This window comes from Corylus avellana, chromosome 10, assembly GCF_965113065.1.
Source record: "Corylus avellana chromosome 10, dhCorAvel1.hap1.2, whole genome shotgun sequence".
Lineage (NCBI taxonomy): Eukaryota > Viridiplantae > Streptophyta > Magnoliopsida > Fagales > Betulaceae > Corylus > Corylus avellana.
The window spans coordinates 7,787,456-7,809,546 of record NC_142499.1 but is presented as its reverse complement, the minus strand read 5'-3'; the positions used below and the strand labels follow the sequence as shown (position 1 = coordinate 7,809,546).

General features: G+C 35.3%; 1 protein-coding gene across 2 annotated transcripts in view; it reads left to right on the top strand.

Annotated features, from left to right (window-relative positions):
• The first annotated feature begins 299 nt into the window (after positions 1–299).
• Positions 300–22,091, top strand: part of GLU2 (glutamate synthase 2) — a 32,790-nt gene continuing 10,998 nt past the window's right edge. Inside the window, exons 1-18 of one of the 2 annotated variants that reach the window (XM_059572237.2) lie at positions 300–796; positions 5,496–5,808; positions 6,962–7,404; positions 7,511–7,642; positions 8,305–8,403; positions 8,901–8,971; positions 10,066–10,162; positions 10,784–10,876; positions 12,690–12,835; positions 15,721–15,880; positions 16,804–16,914; positions 17,077–17,292; positions 17,804–17,961; positions 19,216–19,345; positions 20,383–20,441; positions 20,884–20,989; positions 21,453–21,549; positions 21,864–21,979. In XM_059572237.2, coding sequence (XP_059428220.2) covers positions 503–796; positions 5,496–5,808; positions 6,962–7,404; positions 7,511–7,642; positions 8,305–8,403; positions 8,901–8,971; positions 10,066–10,162; positions 10,784–10,876; positions 12,690–12,835; positions 15,721–15,880; positions 16,804–16,914; positions 17,077–17,292; positions 17,804–17,961; positions 19,216–19,345; positions 20,383–20,441; positions 20,884–20,989; positions 21,453–21,549; positions 21,864–21,979 — 2,841 coding nt within the window. In that variant the 5' untranslated portion in view covers positions 300–502. Of the gene's footprint in view, positions 797–5,492; positions 5,809–6,961; positions 7,405–7,510; positions 7,643–8,304; positions 8,404–8,900; positions 8,972–10,065; positions 10,163–10,783; positions 10,877–12,689; positions 12,836–15,720; positions 15,881–16,803; positions 16,915–17,076; positions 17,293–17,803; positions 17,962–19,215; positions 19,346–20,382; positions 20,442–20,883; positions 20,990–21,452; positions 21,550–21,863; positions 21,980–22,091 lie in introns of both variants that reach the window. The other variant, XM_059572236.2, reaches the window with a different exon arrangement.

Genomic DNA, 22,091 nt, shown 5'->3' with positions numbered 1-22,091 from the left:
ATAAATCTTTCATTTTGTAATTTTATTATCTAATAATGAGTAAAATTATAATCAGACTTTGTTTTAATATTATTTTTTACATTTTTATTATTTTTGATTTCACAAAAAGTATTAAGTAAATGTCATGAATTAACTCTATTTCGACTAATTTAATTAAGATGATAAGGACTTTTGAAAAAAGGTTTTGGTTTGTGTGAAAATTTAGTAGCCGTAGGTGCAGGGTATAAAGATGCACCACGACACATCTTAAAGAAGCTCCCAACTCCACTTTGAATGTAAACATCAACGATAGGAAAACGAAGAGAGACGAGAGAAGTAGTAGAAGCCAGAGGTGTGTGTGAGGCTGCTAGCTCCGGGCCTCTCTCACCCTTTTATCTTCTTCCACATCCCCAGTCCCCACATTCCCTTCGCCACACGATCGCCACCCCAACTCTCTCTCCCTCTCTCTCTCTCTCTCTCTCTCTCTCACACACACACACACTCTCCTCGTCTCTCTCCCTCTATGGCTCTGCAGTCAGTCTCTCCCATTCCTCATCTCCTCCACTCGAATTCTCGCGCCGCCGCTCAGCGGCCGCCTTCAATTCTCGCTTCCAATGACGGGCGCTTGCTCGTTGATTTCGTTGGATTGTATTGCAAATCGAAGCGCACGAGACGGAAATATGGAGCGTCTTCGGGCGCTAGGAGTTTGCCTCGTTTTGTGGCGAAAACGTCCTCGTCGGCGGCCAAAGCAGTTCTCGATCTTCGTAATAGCGCTCTGGACGGTGAAACAAATGCCTGTTCTGATGTCAGACGAAAGGTGCGGGTTTCCTTTACAGAAATGCGTTTCTTGAATTCTACAAAAAAACAAAAAACTGGATTCTCGTTTTGATATATTTTGGTGAAATGGAAATCAATTAGAGGATGAAATTTCTTGTTTGTTACTGTGTCCGAAATGTCGTTTTGGAGTTAAAGCAGTCTTACGTGGTTGTCGTTTTGGTAGTTCGTGGAAAGAAAACACTTGTCTCGGATACGGGAGCCAAACGCGCCCGAAGAATTTTTAGTTTTTTTTTTTTTTTTTTTTTTTTTTTTGGGTGTTTTGTTTTTGTCCCTCACTATTTTTCCTGTATACTCTAGAATGTTTCCTGAGATGGACTAAGGTACCGTTTGGTTGGACTTTATGGATCCTCGTCAACTAAACGGGATTGCCTCTGGATTTTAGGAGTACTTTGAATGCTTTGAAGTGCTCGGTCTTAGGATTTTACAGCAATCTTAGCTCTCAAGAGATATTTGTTTCTTAGATGCCAATCGAACAGTGCCTTGGGACTTCTGAAGTACTGGTAATGTTTTTGCGATCGAAAACTTGATGATGTGGAAGAGTGAATGGTGTAGGATTGAATTCTAACAAGGCTTAATGTTCAAAGCAATATGTGGTAAAAATTCCGATTTTGTAAGTTCTTGGTGAATCATGATTAGGCCACTAAGTGTTGTGGATGTTCAGTCAAATGCCCCTGGGAAAGTTTGATGCAAGTTGAATTATTATAATAAAATGATGGTAATTTCAATGGGGTCACAGATTATAAGCAAAATGTCTTGCAAAAGGCATATGGGTGTTAAGTGAGTTTGTTGGCCAAATGGTGGGTTCATGACCACCGAAGACAAGTGATTAGTGTAACACCTCAGTCCCGCACTAGAAAGTGAATGGCCCTCATTCTTGGAAACTGAATAGCCCACATAGAATGAGTAGATTATAAAGACACTCATTAGTGTTAAGTCTCACATTGATTCCTTACTAGGTGATACGGAGCTTTTTAAGTGATTCTAGAGAAGCTCAAACCTGGTTAGCCCCTTTGGAATAAGTGCATTATGCCTTTTTGTTGCTGGACCCACTGTTTATGCATCCTCATTTATGATGCCGCTGGAAGTTATCCTTTTTGGGAACTATGTATTCCCAATGTTTCCACCATTTTCTTTTTTTGATAAGTGCAGTGTTTCCACCATTCTTCTCTTTAACTCGCATTCAAATTAAGTGTTATAATATCTGACATTTGAAATAACGTTCATATATTGTTAATGATGCATGCCAATGAAGAAGTATAATTGATGATTTATAAGTGACTAGTAAATTATTAGTAAGAATCAAAAATCTTAAATAGCATATAGCCTTTACTGTGTCATGCCTAACTCATTGATGATCATGCTTGGGTCTACACTCAAACTGAACTGCTACTAGTACTTTTATTCTAGATGTTGTGATGCTGATTAATAGTGTCATACTACTGGCGTTTGCATCTTTGCACTCTTGCCAATGAGTTTTAGTCTAAATGGTATCTACTCCGCTCATAAGAATGGGATGGAGGCTTTGAGTGTTTGTTCAAGACCCAATGGGTGCATGTGTAACTTACTAATAAAAAAGATTATTATTATTTTTTTGTATTTTCACCATTGACCGTGTGCTGTCTGAGGATATATATGTGCATGTCCATAACCATAGCATGTTTTCTGTGAACCCTAGACTATGAATCTTTGGTGCTAGTGAACATGCCTCTGGTTAGGTTCTTGTCAAGTGTAAGAGTACGGGCTTCTACAGAACTTATCAAAAAAAAAAAAAAAAAAAAAAAAAAAACCACTATAAAAATAGTGAAGGTTATAGACCAACACTGGGTTATTTTTCCACCTCTCAAAACTTATTTGTCATTTCAAGTGGATTTGCCATTTGCCAATGGCATATGTTGAGAAATTATTCTAAGAAAAGGATGGCAGCCTATATATAAAATTGGATCTATTGTTCAAAACAAATTAGAATCCTCTACAATTCCTAGGTTATTCTTCCAAGTAGATTTCTTCAAATCCCAACCATTGTTTTGAAATTAAATGATTAAGATTTTGACACATCAAAATTTATTTTTTTGATAAGTAATAATCCAATCTCATTGAAAGCGTAGGGCACCTTTTGTACACTGGAGGTATACAAAAGAAAACACCCGACATATCAGCATTTATTGCTTTTGACAATTCAACCTTTATAAAAAAAAGTATTTACCATATATTTTTTTTTCAAATTTTTTCTTGTTAGTAATTTAAGTTCATTAAAAGCATAAAGGGGTGCATCCCTAGTACACAAGAAAAACCCTAAAACATAAAAAAGGAAGAGCAAAAGTCAAAAAACTCAGAGAAATTAGAAGCAGGCAAGCTATTAAACACTACTACCTATGTATAAAGGGATTGGAACAACATCTTCTTCAACTCTAACATTGCAGTCTCACGATCTTCAAAGCTCTTTGCATTCATTTCTCTCCAAACAGACCACATTAAACACAAAGGAGCCAACCTTTACTTTCTCAAAGCATTACGGTGTCCCAATTGTCCATTCTAACTCACCAAAAACTCTCACCCTTTGATGCATAACCCATGCAACCCCAAACAATTGGAAAAACGAACTCCATAATTCTTGTCACAATGAAGGAGGTGATCAATAGATTCCCCTCTTTTACTACACATACAATACCAATCCACCACAATAACATTCCTCTTTCGAATTATCAAAAGTTAAGATTTTTCCTAAAAAGAACCTCTTGGTGGAATTTCTCGAAGGACAGAATAGCACTACTTAGTGACTAGGAGCGGAATGCCCGTTATGCGTTGTAACAGGCTCCAGCCCTTTTGTAAGGCACTCAACGCATTTAGGCACTCCCGAACATTGCTTATTTGGTCTTTCTATACTGGTAGCAGCCCTTTAATCATCCACATCTCCGTTACAAGTGCGTTGGTTGCTAAAGGTTACACACAAACCTATGGTATTGATTATGAGGAGACCTTTTCTCCGGTTGCCAGTCCAGACAAAGAACGGCACTCTCGAGGGAGCCAAGGAAAAATCTCAACTATTTAATATGAAAATAATGGATGAGATTTGAGGAAGTCTATATGGTAGACTACTTTAAGAATTCTAAAGACTCTTGATTCATTCAAAACCTTAGCTTGATTGGATGACTTCAATTATTAATAGATACAAACTTGAATGGTACAATGTGAGACCTTCGGCTTCAAATTCATACTTGGAATTGGGAATCATAAAATTTTATTTAGAATGAGATCTTGCAAAAAAGAATCTAACTGAGACCTGTTGATGGGCCTAGTTCAAATTGCCAAATGGTGTATTACCACTCTATTTCCCCTTGGGGCTAAGTAATCGAATCACCGCTCAAATGCTTCACCCCAAAAGCCTGAAGTTTTAGTTGGTGATAACCAGTTCAACCATACTGTTAAACATTTGATGGAGGATAAAAGTTTTATATGCTTTCTTCTTTAGATGATGAAACTACATAAAGGAGTCTTATGTCATTAAGTCTATCTTGTGTATTCTTTTCCTTGTAAGTTTTTGTCTTCATCTTCTCTTTTTAGTTTTCCTTCTGTAGTGCTGTAGTAACACTGATGTAGGACGGAGTTATGAAACCTGTGTGCTTGTGGTGGGCCTAAGGTTAGGAAAATATAATGATATAGGATCTGGGATTTCAGAAGAGAGGATTAGGCTTTATAGGTTGAATTATGGCTTGAAAAGATTGAATTTTGATGGAAAAAAGGATATGGATACTAGGGAAATGACTTGCTAGAACATTCTGGCAGCAATTAAAGGTTGTACTATTAAGGATGTTTAGAGGGACAGCTTGTGATATGAAAGGTTGAAGGGATCTGATGTGAGGTTGTAAGAGAAGAAAGAAAAGAGAAAAGAGAAAAGTTTGTATTTGTTCAGGGATGTGAACACACTAAGGCAGCACTCCAATACTTAAATAGTCACTATTGCATTAATCAACGTCTGAATTAGTTGAATACAATGAAGCATATTTGTATAGACTTGTTGATCTTATTTAACCTACTAGGGTTAGGACTCCTATTTTGACTCGTAAAGATACGACCTAACCAAATCCAATAAAAGATGGACTTGGACTCAGAAAAAAAATCGAAGATGCTTAGAAACTTCGAGACTTAACTCAATACCCGAACACCCTTACTTTATGGAGTTGTTGAAAGTTGCAGATCTGCTCCGCATTACAAACTAACCATAGCTTATACGGTAAAAGCCCTAATTAAAAACTGATTTTAATCCCACTCCTAATGACTTACCTTCAAAACCTTGTAAAAATTATCTCAATTCGATGTTACGCATGAATCCCACACGTGGAAAGCTTCAAGTTGCCAAATGTGAAAATTACTTAAAACATAGCAACTTGATCTTCCTTCCATGGATGCATCAAATGGTAGAACGTATGTTTTAGGGTTTGAAGACCTCATAATCGATAAAGATGTAATGGTCTTGATATGCTAGAGGATCGATATAGAATTTTGTTTTATCTGCTAATTGTGTCAGTCACCCTTGGAGTTGGCATTTCGTTGTGCTGTGCTATGATATTATTTTGTTGTTCTTGTGAAATGAGTTTCTGCACGTGGTTCTATCAGTCTACATGATCCAATTTTCTTACTTATAAAAAAAAAAAAAATGACTCAGTTTTCTTGTTCAGCAGGTTGCAAACTTGGATGATATAATATCAGAAAGAGGAGCTTGTGGAGTTGGATTCATTGCCCATTTGGAAAACAAAGGATCCCATCAGATAATTAAGGATGCTCTTACAGCTCTTAGCTGTATGGAACATCGTGGAGGATGTGGAGCAGACAATGACTCTGGTGATGGTTCAGGATTGATGACTTCGATTCCATGGGATCTATTTAACAACTGGGCGAACAAGCAAGGGATTGCTTCCTTTGATAAGTTGCATACTGGTGTTGGAATGGTTTTCCTTCCCAAAGATGAAGACCTACTGAAAGAAGCCAAAAAAGGTCATTGTTTAAATAGTTTGGATCAAGTGTACTCTGGTTACTTTCTGATGCAAGCATGTGTGTGTCTTGATAAATGATTGTTTGATAGCAATTTTTTGCTTTTATATATGTTAAACGTGAAATTTTCACTTATTTTGTGTAAGCTGTAAGATAGTTTAATTGGCAATTAGTTGATTGATGAGGATCATGTATTTATTAGTCAATAGTTCTTGGTTCCTTTGGCATGCGATGCAAGCATTGGAATGTGGACAGAGGTCACTTTTACTTGAAACAAAGGGAGTGAGAATTCTGGAGATCATATGCTGCAACTCATGAGAGGCCATTTTCAGTGCATCACGTAGTAAGAGGCCTGCAATAACCTTTATTCAGGTTTTGAAGTTTCCAGATGCTTTATTTGACTCAAAGAGATTTGTTATTATTTCATTGCGTTCCAGAGCTTCCAATCAAGAGAGAAGAAACCTATCAATTCTGGACCATGGCGGAGATTCACGATTATTGGACCATGCGAAGTTCCCACCTACAAGAACGATGTCCATGAGACCCTGTTCAAAGATGAATTTGGAAAATTCTAGCATAGCTGGGGGGATTCACGATTATTCTGGAGTTTTTGGCTGAGATAATGAGCCTAGCTTGGTATTCAGGAAGTTTGGCTGGCTCATCTGGTGTTAGAATTTGGTTGTTTATTTTGCTTTCATGAATTATACCCAGGCATGGCTGGTTATGTAAAAAGAGGGATAACAAATAATAGTTAAGAAAGCAAACAATTGCAGTACTTTTAGATTTATATTCACTATTTTGTTGATTTTCTGGTGGATGCTAATATTTTTCAATGCCTGATGATATAAGAGTTTAGGATGATTGAATGTGTCTCTGTATAATTTCTTGATTTCCATGAGATATTCACCAGTTGTTTCCATTTATTTTAAAAGCTTTCTTCTTATGTAACACTGCCTGTTTGTCTATCTATTTATCTATTATATAGATGCAAATAAATGTATGGTTTGATAAGGCACAAATGCAAATATATGTATGGTTTGATAAGGCAACATTATATGAAAATACTTCAGTAAATTTTGTTGGTTTCTTTGTCTTGTAAATGTTCAATTGTAAATTCAATCTGTTCATTGATGGTTATTTTTAATTGCTTCTGTAGTTATTGTAAATACTTTTAGACAAGAGGGTCTTGAGGTGCTGGGATGGAGGCCTGTTCCTGTGAATACTTCTGTAGTTGGTTACTATGCAAAAGAAACCTTGCCCAACATACAGCAGATATTTATTAAAGTTGTCAAAGAAGAGAACGTTGATGACATTGAACGAGAACTGTACATCTGCCGGAAATTGATTGAAAGAGCAGCGAGCTCAGAAAGTTGGGGAAATGAGCTTTATTTCTGTTCTTTGTCCAATCAGACAATCGTTTACAAGGGAATGCTTCGCTCAGAAGTTCTTGGGCTATTTTATTCTGACCTTCAAAGTGATCTTTATAAATCCCCTTTTGCCATTTATCATCGAAGGTACAGCACAAATACTAGTCCTAGATGGCCTCTTGCACAACCAATGAGATTACTTGGACATAACGGAGAAATCAATACCATACAGGTTACAATTTCTTTAGCTTTGGTAGTTGTCTGTAATACTGTGCTGTAAACAGCATATATGAGTTAGACTTAGTTTTCTTTCTTTTGACATTGGAATTATTGTTCAGGGTAACTTGAACTGGATGCAATCTCGAGAAACCTCATTGAAGTCACCTGTATGGCGTGGGCGTGAAAATGAAATTTGTCCATATGGTAACCCAAAGGCATCAGACTCTGCAAATCTTGATAGTGCAGCAGAAGTACGAGCTATCACATATTCCATCATTTTAATATTATATGTGTCATAGGAGGCCTTGTTGACAATGACTCATTGGAATTAAATCATTGAAAAGAGAAAAAGGGAGGAATTGAACATTCTTTCAAAATATATTTTTCACTTGCTGGATTTTATTTCTGAAACCTTCAAGTTTGTAACTTATAGTGACAGATTGCCATCTTAGCGAGTAAACATATGTATTAGTTCGGAGGTTATATATGTATGTGTGTTCAAAAAACTCCTTGCAAAATCCAAAGTTGTTTGCAAATTAAAAATTCGTATGATTTTATTCTAATTTCCCAGCTACTGGTTGGTGCTTGCAAGAGCATGTTTTTAATGATGATCCGTGTGGAGCCATTCTTTTAACTTTTGTGTTTAAAGTGAGTCTTTGGTCTGAACATGTTTTTAATGATAGTCTGGTACATTCAAAAGCTGCTGGAAGATTTTCTCCCTTTCTGTCATATTTTCTTTTGTGAAACATTAACTTTTATGGCTAATGGCAAATATCTATTAACATTTGTTATTGTTTAAACTCACCTGATTTCAGTATTGATATTTTCTTTTGAATTCTTATATATCTCTATTAAGTTTGATTAGTTTCTTTTTCTTGGCCTGATACTAGTTCCTTCTTTATGCTTTGTTTAGTTTTTACTAAGGAGTGGCCGTAATCCTGAGGAAGCTCTAATGATTCTCGTCCCAGAGGCATACAAGAATCATCCAACTCTTACGATCAAATATCCTGAGGTATTTTGTGTTGACATTCTAAACTTCCTCCAAGTTGTGAACACAAACTTGGAAAAAAAAAAAAACTCTTCTATAGCATTATCAGTTTTCCTTTTATTTTATCCCATGACACATTGTCCGGATTGCCACCAATCATTTCAATGTTTTTGTTTTTTCTTCTCGAACTAAATTAACTGAGCAAAGTATCAAAAATCTGTCTTCTGGGGTCGGCTATCAGCTATGCTGGTCCTGTTTCAGTGTCTAGCTATATTTTGGGTCTTATTTTCTGTAAGATCCTTGGCCACTATATCCTTTCTTACTACTCAATCCACAAACTCTTTTTCCTCTCCCATGTCATTTTACTTCCTGCAATTTAATTCTAAATCACTTGAATCTAGTCTTCAAGGTTTATGGACCAATGCAGTTTATGTAATTATCCATGTCTTGATCTTAGTGAACTTTATGTAATTTTAATTGATATCACTTGTGGACGATACTAAATTTTTCTTTTTCCTTAGGTGGTTGATTTTTATGACTACTATAAGGGTCAGATGGAGGCATGGGATGGGCCTGCTCTACTCTTATTCAGGTAACAGTTCCAAAGGCACTTTCAAAGGACCTGCAGTTCTCTCTTTAGTGATTTCCGATTCATGGTTTTGGGCAGTTTTTAAGTTATAAAGTCTAGTAACTGAATATGGTCTTGTGCCTCATAAATTTCAGTCTTTATTTCAGAAAATTGTGAAGAAGACTGATCTAAAATCTCGGACCTTTGATCTGAGCGTCTTTTGGGTCCTCCACAAATTTATAATTGTTAGAACCCTACCTACCGATCCCAAGTTTGAATAACTTAAGTAACCAAACTAAGCTGTAATCGTCGGTTTTGGCTTTGCTGGTCGATTGGGTTGGGTTTGCGGGTTTCATTTTACTTGCTTGAGTGACCCCTTTTTGGATCGTCTTGGAAGATTGGAGATCTGTTGACAATATGGCATAGAGAGACATGGTGGAACTTGAGAGATGCAAGAGGTCTCGTTCTACTTTAAAGGCAAGGACAAGTGGCAAGTTTTGGTTCAAATCCGGATGGTAGTGATCAATAGCCGGCCATTGTAGAATTAAGAAGTTACGTAATATTGGGGATGTAATTCTTTTAGCGGGCCATTGCTAAGTATAGCATCATCATTACTGCCAGATGATATTCGCTATATAACTGCTGCCACCTAGCTGGCAGTGTCGCTGAAAGACTTATTTGATGCACAGCATTATAATATACCTGATCATTTTGGAGTGTTAGTTTTAGTTTGGAAAACTGTTGTCTCACTAGTCAAAATAATGTGCTATAACAGACTTTCTGCAACTGAGGTGAAACATCAATTGTTTTGCACTTCTTTGGTTCAATTTATGCTGCAGAAAGCCAATGTGAAATCAAGAATAGAAGTGTGTCATGAATGCCTTTATTGTACAGTAGCGGCATTGCATTACCCACACATATTTGTGTTGATCTGTGACTATTAAGTGTTATGTCCTGCATTTTTTTTTTAAAAAAATTCTTTTGTAGGATATATTTTCTATAAAGAAGGCGTTATTGTTTAGTTTGCGTTTTTTCTTTGACATTTTTGATTTTTTTTTTTTTTTAAAACCTTGTCATTCTTCTTGCTGATTGTTGCTATTCTAATTCATATGGAACAGTGATGGGAAAACGGTTGGGGCATGTCTTGATCGGAATGGACTTCGTCCTGCTAGGTATTGGCGGACATCAGACAATGTTGTTTATGTTGCATCTGAGGTGTGTTCCATATGTTTGTTTAATTTGATTCTTTTAATATGCATGATTTTTCATAAGAGTTTGGATGGTTAGAGGGAAAATCCACCTGATTTTCAGATTATCAGGTTTAGGCTCGACTTGTGTGTCGGAGAAAGTGAAAATCGCTATTATGCGAGATATGGTGAAAAATACTGATCCAATGATTGCCTGCATTAAGGACCAGAAACTGTACCCTATGATATTGGATAATTCTAGCACATATTCTGATACAGTGAACCGGCCTCTAGTTTGGCTTTTAGAACTCCTTGGCTTCCTAGGCTTCAATGTACTAAGATTTGGCTCGTTTTGCTGAGTCATCTGTCATCACTGGTCACCAAGGGATTATCTAATTATTTGTCTTGGTTTTTAGTCAAACAGAAAACTACATTGTTCATTGTTGCTTTTACTGCTAATGAGAACATATTGTCTTGTTATTTACTGTGTTTTTCAGTCAAACAACAAAAGCACATTGTTCATTGTTGCTTTTACTGCCCAAGAATATGTATCAACTTCTCTGGAAAAGAAAATGAATGTCGTAAGAGGTTATTAATTGAGTTCATCAATGTACCTTAAGATTTAATCATGCTCTTTTGTTCTTATTAGGTTGGTGTCTTACCGATGGATGAGTCGAAAGTTACAATGAAAGGCCGTCTAGGTCCTGGGATGATGATAACTGTTGATTTACTCAGTGGCCAGGTATGTACAAAATTGGATTTTGGTTTTGCTTGGTGCCTTCGCAACATTGTTGGTATTGTGGGGACGGCTATCTTTTAAGTTCATAATTGAAGGTAGCTGGTCAATTACTGAACAGTCATGATTGTGGAACATTTATTTTGTTAATTTGCTTGCTGAAGTTATAAGATCATTACTTATAAAATACTCATGATTCTTTTCATCATTGATTTAAAATTATTACAATGAATTTATATTCTGTATGTTTTTTGAGAACATCTGGAGGTTTTCCTTCAAGTATCATCATCCTTTTTTTTTTTTTTTTTTTGTGGTAAGTAATTTCATATCATTAAAAAAAGGTAGAGGGGAAAGCTCAGGTTTTGGCATGATTTGTGGTGTGGGGAGCAACCCTTGAAGATAACTTATCCAGAAGTATTTAGTATTGCACGTTGGAACTTGTAAGGACACATGGGTGGTGGATCATATGCAGCTTCAAAATATATTTTCTACCAGACCCGTACATGATTGGGGGGTGGATTTGGTCTCTTCTTTCTTTGAGTTCTATTCTCTCAAAGTAAGGCAGGGGATGAGGATAGAATATGTTCCTTCCAATCGAGAAAGTTTGAAGTAAGGTCATATTATCATGTGTTATCCATTCCTACTAGTTCTTATTTTCTTTGGAAGAGTATTTGGAGAGTTAAGACTCCATTGAGGGTGTCGTTCTTTGTGTGGACGGCATTAGGACAAATATTGACTTTGGATAACCTAAAAAAGAGGAACGTCGTAGTGGTGGATTGGTGCTGTATGTGCAAGAAGAGTGGGGAGTCTATTGATCATATTATTTTTAATTGTGAAGTAGCAAGAGAATTATGGAGTTTGCTTCTCAATGTGTTTTGTGTTGTTTTGGTTATGCCTAAAAGGGTGAGAGTTGTTGATGAGTTAAAAAGGTTGTGTGGGATGGCATAACATTTTGGAAGTTTGGAGGTTGGCTTGTTTGTGTTTTATGTGGTGTATTTGGAGAGAGCAGAATATACGGAGCTTTGAAAATCGCGAGACTTTGGTAGTAGAATGGAAAAAGATTATGTTCAGATTCCTTTATACATGGATAGCAACACATAATAGTTTGCCTTTTTCTAATTTTCTTGATGTTTTGGACTTTTGTTCTTCTTTTTCTCCCTTATAGGAGCTTTCTCTCATATACTTCATGTGTACTAGGGTTGCTCTTCTTTGCGCTTTCCAAGGAGATTGAATAACTTATCAAAAAAATAATACTAACTAGTAACCAGCTAGTTTTTAAAGTTTGAAAACCATTTAGCTCGTGTGATCCTATCACATGATATGCATATATTCCACTAAGCTGGATTGGTGAGAGCATGGTATTTTATTGTATGAAGCTCACTGGGGTGTTCATATGCACTTCAAGTCGGAATTCTCTGGTAGCTCAAAGAGAATATGGTCGAAGCCTTAAATAGTTTGAAGTGTGGTGCCTATCTTTGAGGATATTAGAACAGGCCATATTGATTGCATTCCAAGGTGCTAGTTATAAGGATCCGTTGATTGACTTGTGGCAATATTCCTTTCTTTTCTTTATACTTTAATAGTTAACATTTGTGTCCATAGAAAACAAGAAGTGTACTTGCCGTCCCTTGCATGCTGCTTTTGATGCCTGTTTTACATCTTGAATACTTCTAGTTTCTGTTCATGAGAGGATGCTAGCTTATGATATTCTTCATATTGCATTTTGTTTAGGTTTTGTCCCAATTGTTAACAATTTTTCCTAAAGGCTGCACCAAATTTCAAGGATATACATTATTCATTTTAAACATTTTAATTGCAGGTTTATGAGAATACGGAGGTCAAAAAGCGAGTAGCCTTGTCAAATCCATATGGAAAGTGGGTCAAGGAAAACTTACGATCCTTGAAGCCTGTGAACTTCCTATCAGCAACAGTTATGGATAATGATGCAATATTGAGACACCAACAGTGAGTCTTCCATTTCATTAACTTGTTGGAGTTGTCCCTGATATGGTAGCAGTGTGCTGCAATTGCTGTTATGCCTGTTTCTTTCTTAAATTCCATTAGACCCGTATTACTCTGCCGAAAACTTGTCTGACTTCTAGTCAAAGCTATATGATTACTCATCAATGTGTGTCCAAGGACTCTGCAATTTGGTTCCAATTATAATGATGGGGTTGTGATTTCAAGTGCTTATCTACTGTTCCTCTGAAGGAAGTTAATCCTTCTGGTTACTGAAATTGTAGAAGCCAAATAAATGCTTCGGAAAACAAATTTATTAAAGAATTAGACGTGTGCAAGAAATAGTTAGCTTACAATAGAATTTTGTTTCCTTTAGCCATGTTCAGCACAGCTTTTTGTCAAGGTTTGGAACTTCTCTGGCATCAAGTTGCATGCAAATACTGAGTCAATGATTTTTACCTGCAAATTATCTCTTGTGCAAATAGCAGTTAAGTGTATATTCTTATATTGATAAATAAAGAGAAGAGGCTCTTGCTTTATGAATTACCAAGATTAACTTCCTACGAAACCTTCACACTGTATTGCTTAATCTGGGATTAGGATGAAGTTGGTTAAAGATGCTGCCCACTATTCCTTGAAGTGGTGGTGGTACAAAGGAGAAAATGCATGTGCTGCCAGCTTCTTTTCTGGAACTTGATGTCTGTGGTGTTACACAATGATGCTGCATATGCATGTGTGTTTGCATATTTCCAAATACTTTACTGTACCTTTTGTATTCATTCGAGCTAAGGCAAAAGAGAAGTCCTACAAAGAAAGTTTCTTTCATGCAATGCATTGATGTAACACCTCCTTCCCATAGGAAGATGATATTATGCATTGTTTGAACCAGAAACGCAAGGATACAAGAATTTTATAAACTGAAAATTAAAGCAAACTAAACACCTCACTATAATTGAAACTTAAACCATCGTATCACTGTTACTACAACTCATCCCATTACAACTCTAACATTAAACCGTAGTCTTAAGATAAGAAAGTGTACTGAAGCATAAAAGAACTAATGTGCTACAAGCAGTTATTTAATCTTCTTCTAGGTGAAGGCTTTTGACTCTAGTTTTCTTGGCCTGTAGAACCATCCATGACATCATTTGGGTTGCTTTAAAACATACAAACAAAGGGTGACTCAAATACTTAGTAAGTAAATACATTATACAGTAAATGAAGTTGTAAACAATTTTCATTTTGAAAACATCAAAAGGTATAAGTAAAACAATCACACCTATCATAACATTCTTTTCCTTTAATCTCTTGAATGGTCGACACACTCAATTACACCTTTTGTGTAAGGGTTGACGATCAAAAGGATCCTGACTCTGCTTTCGTGGGCATAGGTGTAGCTGCGTCTAAGATATGGACATCACTCAATAAACAATGGTGCCTCAAGGCGGTCCATATGAGATGGTTGCCTCCGGCCCATTAGCTTTGGTACCATCACACTTCATTTCATATTGGCCAAAAACAATTTAAAACCTTTCATGCGTTCATTCAGTCATTCTCCTTTTTCTTTCCTTTCTTTTCATTTATTTTCATCAAATGTCATAACTTATTCATAACATAGCGGAAGCATGCACATAAAATCATTTACATTTAAACCGTGTCAAACATATAGTATCGGATGTGGAAAAGTGATACCAAATAAAGGCTAACATTATATCATATACCTTGAAAATAATTTTAACAATGAAATTGTATTGACAATTTTTTTTTTTGATAAGTAATTTCATATCATTAGTAACGCGTAGAGGGGCGTAACCCTAGTACACAGTGAGTTACATAGATGACCCCTAATAGGGAGAAGAAGAAAATAAATTCATGAAATCTGCTAAAGTAGGAACATCCAATCGATGGTGGGCCGCTATCCACATATGTAACAAGTTAATCATAGACTTTCGCAACTCTACCACCGAAATCTCAACATCCTCAAATATCTGTTCATTTCTCTCATGCCAAATACACAACATTACACACAACGAGCCCAGCCTCTAGAGTTCCTTAACTAGACCAGACCCAATCAAACCACCCCAGCTTGTCAACAAATCCATTACCTGCCTTGGCATAACCCATTCTATCCCAAACAATGTAAAAATCTAATTCCATAGTTTGCCTGCCACTTCGCAATGAAGTAAAAGGTGATCCACGAACTCCTCACTCTTCTTGCACATGCAACAAAAAGCGTCAATTCTTTGGTCACTTTGATTCGAAACATCTTTTTATAAAAGACCTAGTAGCCACCTTGCTTGGTAACTACAGTGCTGCAGAAAATTTCTGTAGCACAAAACATTTCATCCCAGGCTTCTAGAATGCATGCAACATCATAAATCATTTATGCAACACTTCATCCTAAACCCTAAATTACAATAGAAAATTATGCTTAAATAGATTAAGAGACTAAACCCTAACAATAACCTTAAGGCAACGCCCATTTAATAACTTGCCTAACATAATTTTGTTTAGATTTTGGAAGTGTGGAGGTTGGTACTGTTGTGTTTAATAGGGTGTATTTGAAGAGAGCATAATATACAGAGCTTTGAAGATATAGGGGCTTTAGTGGTAGAGCTTAAAATTATAATGTTCTACGCTTTATACACATGGATAGGAACACATCATAGCTTGCTTCTTTTTTCTTTTTTTTCCAGCTTTTTTTTCCTGATTTTTTGAACTTTTGTTCATTTGTTTCTCCTCATCAGGGGGCTCTCTTGTATACTTCCTATGTATTAGTGTTGTGCCTCTCTGCGCCTTTTCAATAAGAATGCATTACTTATAAAAAAATATTTCTTGCAGTAGTCACCATCTTAAATGGCGCTTATTACTTTTGTATTTGATGGGACCAGGGCTTTTGGCTACTCAAGCGAAGATGTGCAAATGGTTATTGAAACTATGGCTGCACAAGGGAAGGAGCCTACATTTTGCATGGGAGATGATATTCCATTGGCAATACTGTCTCAGAAGCCACACACGCTTTATGATTATTTTAAGCAACGATTTGCACAGGTTCACTATAACTTATTTCAGTCTGGATGAACTTGTATGTGGCTGCCTTTGTTAACTATGTTAGTGTCATCGATTCTTCACAGTTTTGCTATTAGGTCATGGCTGTATATCCTCTTTATGCAATTTGATTCACATGGTGCGAACTAACTAATTTCCAAAATGACATTATATTTCATTATTTTTGATAATTGTGTGAAACTGAGAGATTTGGCCAGCCTTCTGTCTTCTGGGTTAGAGTCAAAGTGCAACTTTCTCCTAACTCTGTGCCTACCAGGGCTTTGCTTGCTTCTCGCTGAAGAGTTTGAGCAAAAGAATGTTCACATATAATGCTTGACCTCTTTTAGGCCATTATGACCTGGAATGGTCAGGGCCCAGTGTTTGAATGCTTTGGGATGGGCATTGTTTGTGCATGTTGTGCCTTGCAGTCAACAACTAGTGTGGCTGCATTAAATTGGGTGATATTGTTCGATAGATTTAGTTCTTCACCTTGGCCACTAACTCTGCAGTTGGATCAACAATATCTCTTGAGGGACCTCTGTCTAGAACTGTGCCCATTGAAATGACATGGACAAGTGCGCTCCAACATATGCCTTCTCTACATGGTTGCCTAGTTGATGGGCAATCTGGACTGTTTCTGTTAAAAGAATGAGTTTCTCCTTTTAACTTCTTCACTAGTGAGACTGCATTAGGCTTTATGTTGTATTTCATGCAATCTGCAGACTTTCTATAAGAATTGTTCTTATGGGCATAAATAAAAAATGTACTGAATCATATGATAATAGTCATTGTAAAAATGATGGTGTTTCTTTGCTATCATTTTAATTTTTAAGGATTTTAGCTTGAAATTAGCTTTTTGGTCAAATATTGATGTCAATTCATATTCAAACAGTTTTTTCCGTTGTTATTCATTTGTGAATTTGCAGGTTACAAATCCAGCTATTGACCCTCTTAGAGAAGGACTAGTCATGTCTCTTGAAGTCAATGTTGGGAAGCGAGGAAATATATTGGAGGTTGGACCTGAAAATGCTTCACAGGTTTGTTAGCATATTACTTTCTCCATCACTGCCATTTTTAATGGTTTTTGTAATGTTTATTTTGAAATAATTTTTACTTAATAGTTTCTTAATGGATGCTATGTAATACTTTCAGTTTTCATAGGTTGGACTGTGCTTAATTAGTTTATCGCCTTGGACCAGGTTATTTTGTCTAGTCCTGTACTGAATGATGGGGAGCTTGAGTCATTGCTGAAGGATCCCTATTTAAAATCTCAAGTTTTGCCAACATTTTTTGATATTCGTAAAGGGGTTGATGGTTCCTTGGAAAAGACGCTAAATAAGCTTTGTGAAGCTGCTGATGAAGCTGTTCGAAATGGTTCCCAACTGCTTGTTCTCTCTGACCGTTCTGATGCGCTGGTAAGTACCATTTCAGATTTCCTTTATATATTCATTCAAAAGTTTTCAAATCTCACTTCTTTTTTGAACTCAACCTAATAATTTATATCTACATGTGAGAACGAGTGAAACTTATATTTAGTTAAATGATCATTGTACAGAAACTTTCTGAGTTCACTGCTAGTGTATTATTGATCATACCAATGTCTGTACATCCTGGTCATCATTCTTTTTTTTTTTTCCAGCATTTTTCTTGATTAGTTTTATATTGCATTATGACCTATCTTGTTAGTTGTACAAGCAATTGTCATTTTGCTATATGTAGTGGTCATTCTTCTTCTTCTCTCTCTTGGTGTGTGTGTGTGTGTGTGTGCATGGGCATGTTCATGTGCCTAAGTTTATGTATGTAGGAATACATTTACGTTTATTTGTGCAGTACTTTCACCTTCTGCTTCTTTAGGCATGCAAGAAAAATTTTATGAAGATCGAGTTGCCTATTTTTGATTGATGCAATCTTTTCCTTTTCTTCCAGGAACCAACTCGTCCTGCAGTTCCAATCCTTCTTGCTGTTGGTGCTGTGCATCAGCATCTTATTCAGAATGGCCTGCGAATGTCGGCTTCTATTGTAGCAGATACTGCTCAGTGCTTCAGCACCCATCAGTTTGCCTGTTTGATTGGATATGGTGCAAGGTCAGTTTTCCTTCATGAAATTATTGTAAATAATGGTGTTATCTTCTTATACATATTTTCATGTTATTGTTTATGCTAAAAAAAATATTGAAACAAATTTCATTAATATTTTCTTGGGGAATTATTTTATTTGATCTGATGTAAATTACCCTTGAATGTTTCTCCACTTTCATAAAAGAATAAAAGAAAACCTTTACTGATATATTGATTCACCTTCTGTGTTAGTTTTGTTATCATAGGTAATATTGATTCATATTTACTTATCAAAAAGAAGGTAATATTTATTCATATTTGATCCTACCAATCAGAAGCAAAATACAATAATTGATTTATATCATGCATCAATTATTGCAAGAGTAAGCTACATACCTAAAAAAAATGGCGTATTTTCTATAGATGTAGGAACAACTCCTTGAAAGAAAATCTATAAGTTACAGGTGCAAGAATACATTTAGCATTGTCTTAGTAATTGGGAAAACTTCACAAATCCTCCCCTGAACTTCTATGCGTTTTGAAAGTATCCCTCAAAGTTTATAAAAACTCTTAATTAAGGATATCAAATTTTTAATTTCTTTCAATTTTCCAATTCCATTAGATTTTTTTATTTAAATTTTGTCAAAATTTCCAAAATATCCTTTTTTTTTAATTATTATTATAAAAAAATAAAAATTTATAAAGATTCAGGCATATATTTTTTTATAAAAAAACATCTTTGCAATATTTTTGCAACATCTTTGCAATTTTTTTTATTTTTTTAAAAGGGGTATTTTGGGCATTTTGAAAAAAATTAAAGGAAAATCCTAATGGAATGGGGTAATTGAAAGAAATTGTAAGTTCGATACCCTTACTTTAGAGTTTTTAAACTTTGGAGGGATAGTATTAAAACGAGTGGAAGTTCAGGGAGGTTTTCTAAAGTTTTCCCTAACTAATTTCATTCCCTATCAGTGTTGAATTTTTACTTTTTATTCTTTGAAAATCTTTAAAATAGACTGTTTTCTTAATTACTGTTGCTGTTTTTCCCTCATATTCAGTGGGATGTGTTAATGCTTGTCAAGAATTTCCACTTTTCACTTGATAAAAGTTTGACGGGAATTGTTTTATAAAAGAATCTTAGAGAGCTCTGCGTCTATCTTAATCAGAATTCTTATGTTGCTTCTGTTCTTGCCACTGCTTCCATTATTTGAGCTTGTTGCTTGCATTGAAATTTACAATTGTGGAAGCGCTCGACCTTATACCCCTAAATAATCTTTTCAGTGCCATATGTCCATACTTGGCATTGGAGACCTGTCGACAGTGGCGTCTCAGTAATAAAACTGTAAATTTGATGAGGAATGGAAAGATGCCTACTGTAACAATTGAGCAGGCTCAAAAGAACTTTTGCAAGGTCAGTACGTCAATATTAGAAGGAATGGACATTGTGTTTGTTGCCTGAATTCAATTCAAAATCTCATATTAAGAGTGTAAAAAAATTAGTTGAAATATTTAGTTAATTCTTGTAAAATTTATCATCAGTTTGCTTTTTCTGCTGTTTATATTGGTTATCATGGAAACTTTCATTGCGTATTTGACACTAAAGGAAAGTTTTGAATAGAATTACCTAGATTAGCCAAGGAGAGCACACTAGAAGACTTTGATGTTAAAGAAAATTAACTCAGTATAAATGAAAGACAATGCAGTATGCATCTGAAACAAGTTACAATTGTGGAGTATGGTATGCCTTTATGTCTCAGTGATCAATTTTAACTTTCTTGGGTATAAGAAGATGGCCTTGATATATCGCATTTTTAATTTGTGCTTTTGTGAGGAATATTGACTCTGCAAGGTATTTTAAGGTTTCTCCCTATATTGCAAGTTTATATATAAATGATTAAAAGTTTAATAAAATTGAAATGAATGCAGCATGCTGTAGTTAAAATAAAGGATATTTCAGGAGAATATACAAGTTGATGAATGCATAGTATTGCCAAAGAAATCTGAAACTTAGGAAACTTGTTTATTGTCCAGCACATGTGATATATTGAGATAAAGATTACAAATGTTGTATTAAAACTAAATATTTTATAATTGTCAAACTTCAAATATGTGGACTGAGAAGAGAGCATACACAGACACAAACACACACAATTGTGTTGCAGGAGACAGAATTGCAAAATGTAATTAAGACTTTGAATATTTGGTATCTTTAGCTTGGATTTTGATGGAAAATGTAATCAATATCCTTCTTTTGTACTTTAAATAAAACTTCTAGGCACTGGTAAGTATGATGATTCATTTTATTCTTAGATCTTTATGTAATGACTTCCCTTGAGACTTTATCCACTTCCTGTTTATCTGTACTTATAATGGGAGAAGTTAAATTATTTTTCTATTTCATTGGTTAATCTTTTATACTGATTGTTTCTTCCTGTTCCCCTGTTCCAGGCTGTTAAATCTGGTCTTCTCAAAATTCTTTCCAAAATGGGCATCTCATTGCTTTCAAGGTATGGACTTTTTTTCAATTTTTCATTTGATCTATTTATGGAGAATAAATTATATAGGATTCTTTTGGTAGAACTTTTTAAAGGGTGTTTTTTGTGTTTTGGTTGTGATGTGACATAAAAGTGAAAGTAATTTTTAGTGTTTTGTGTTTTGAGTTGCTTGTTAGTACTTTTATTATTTTGCTAAAAAGCAAAAAGTTGTCCTAAAAATTATTGTCATACGAGCTCATAGTTTCTGAATGGATCATTATTTGATTACAATGTTCTACACATGCTTCTCTTTTAATTATTATTATTATTATTATTATTTTATTTTATTTTTTTTAATTTCTTTTTAATTTTTATTTTTTTTATAGGTCAGTTTACTACTGTGCTTTTTGAATTTATTATTTTTGTTTGCTGTGGTCATGTTGACAAATCCACTTAACGAATTTCTGGTATATAGTTATTGTGGTGCACAGATATTTGAGATTTATGGACTTGGGAAGGAGGTTGTTGATCTTGCATTTTGCGGGAGTGTTTCAAAAATTGGTGGATTAACTTTTGATGAGGTAAGGAACACAACTTAAGTGAAGAACTTGCTCTTGAAACTGAACATGATCACCATTTACTGAAAAGGGCAAAAAGTGTAATTTTCCTGGAAATTTTCTTAAATCCTTTCTCTAGGACTCATTAAAGGTCAGAAGGCGTTCTCTTCAGGAATGACACGTATAGAAGATTAGGGTTTGTCATTTGCTATGATAGAAGATTAAGGGACATGGAATGACTAAATCCAAGAATGCAGCTCATCTCGGGTTTGATGAGAGCCCTTATCTCTAGGATAAACAAATTATGAGCTTCTAACATTAACTTAGGAACCAAGCAGTCAAATAAACCGTTAGCCTTGGTCGCTTATGCAATGTATTTATATTCTTCCTGAGTTTATTTTAATCTTTGACTTCATGTATGATGGTGCATTGTACTGTTGACAGTGATGTCAATTGATTTCGTCTTTTGAAATCCTTCTCTTTGCAGCTGGCGAGGGAGACTTTATCTTTTTGGGTGAAGGCTTTCTCTGAGGATACAGCTAAAAGACTAGAAAATTTTGGATTCATACAGTTCAGGCCAGGAGGTATCACTCATAATCGCTCAAGTTTATGCTATCCAAGGACTGACTACATTGTTAATTATATATATTCAACATAAATGAAAATTTAGGAAAACCGTTATAGCTAGAAGTGAATAAATGGGTTGGCCTTAGTTGTAATCCATACAAATTATTTCATTCGTATCTTGGATGATGCAATGCCATATCTAAGTCTTAGAATTTCTTTCAAAGTTGACTGTGTGAGCTTATTGGTTTATTCTGCTTTTACCCTACCTATGAAAATTTTAAAATCTGTTTGTTCTTACTATATTTTACTTCTATTTTTGAACTTGTGTAAGGGGAGTATCATGGAAATAACCCTGAGATGTCGAAGTTACTCCACAAAGCTGTTCGCCAAAGGAGTGAAAGTGCCTTTTCAGTTTATCAACAACATTTGGCTAACCGACCTGTTAACGTGAGTGCAGAAGTCATTTATTATTTTCTCATCTTTTTCTGACATTTAACTATGGTTATAAAAATCAACACTCTGTTATCATATGAAGTTGACATTAATCTTGTTATATGAC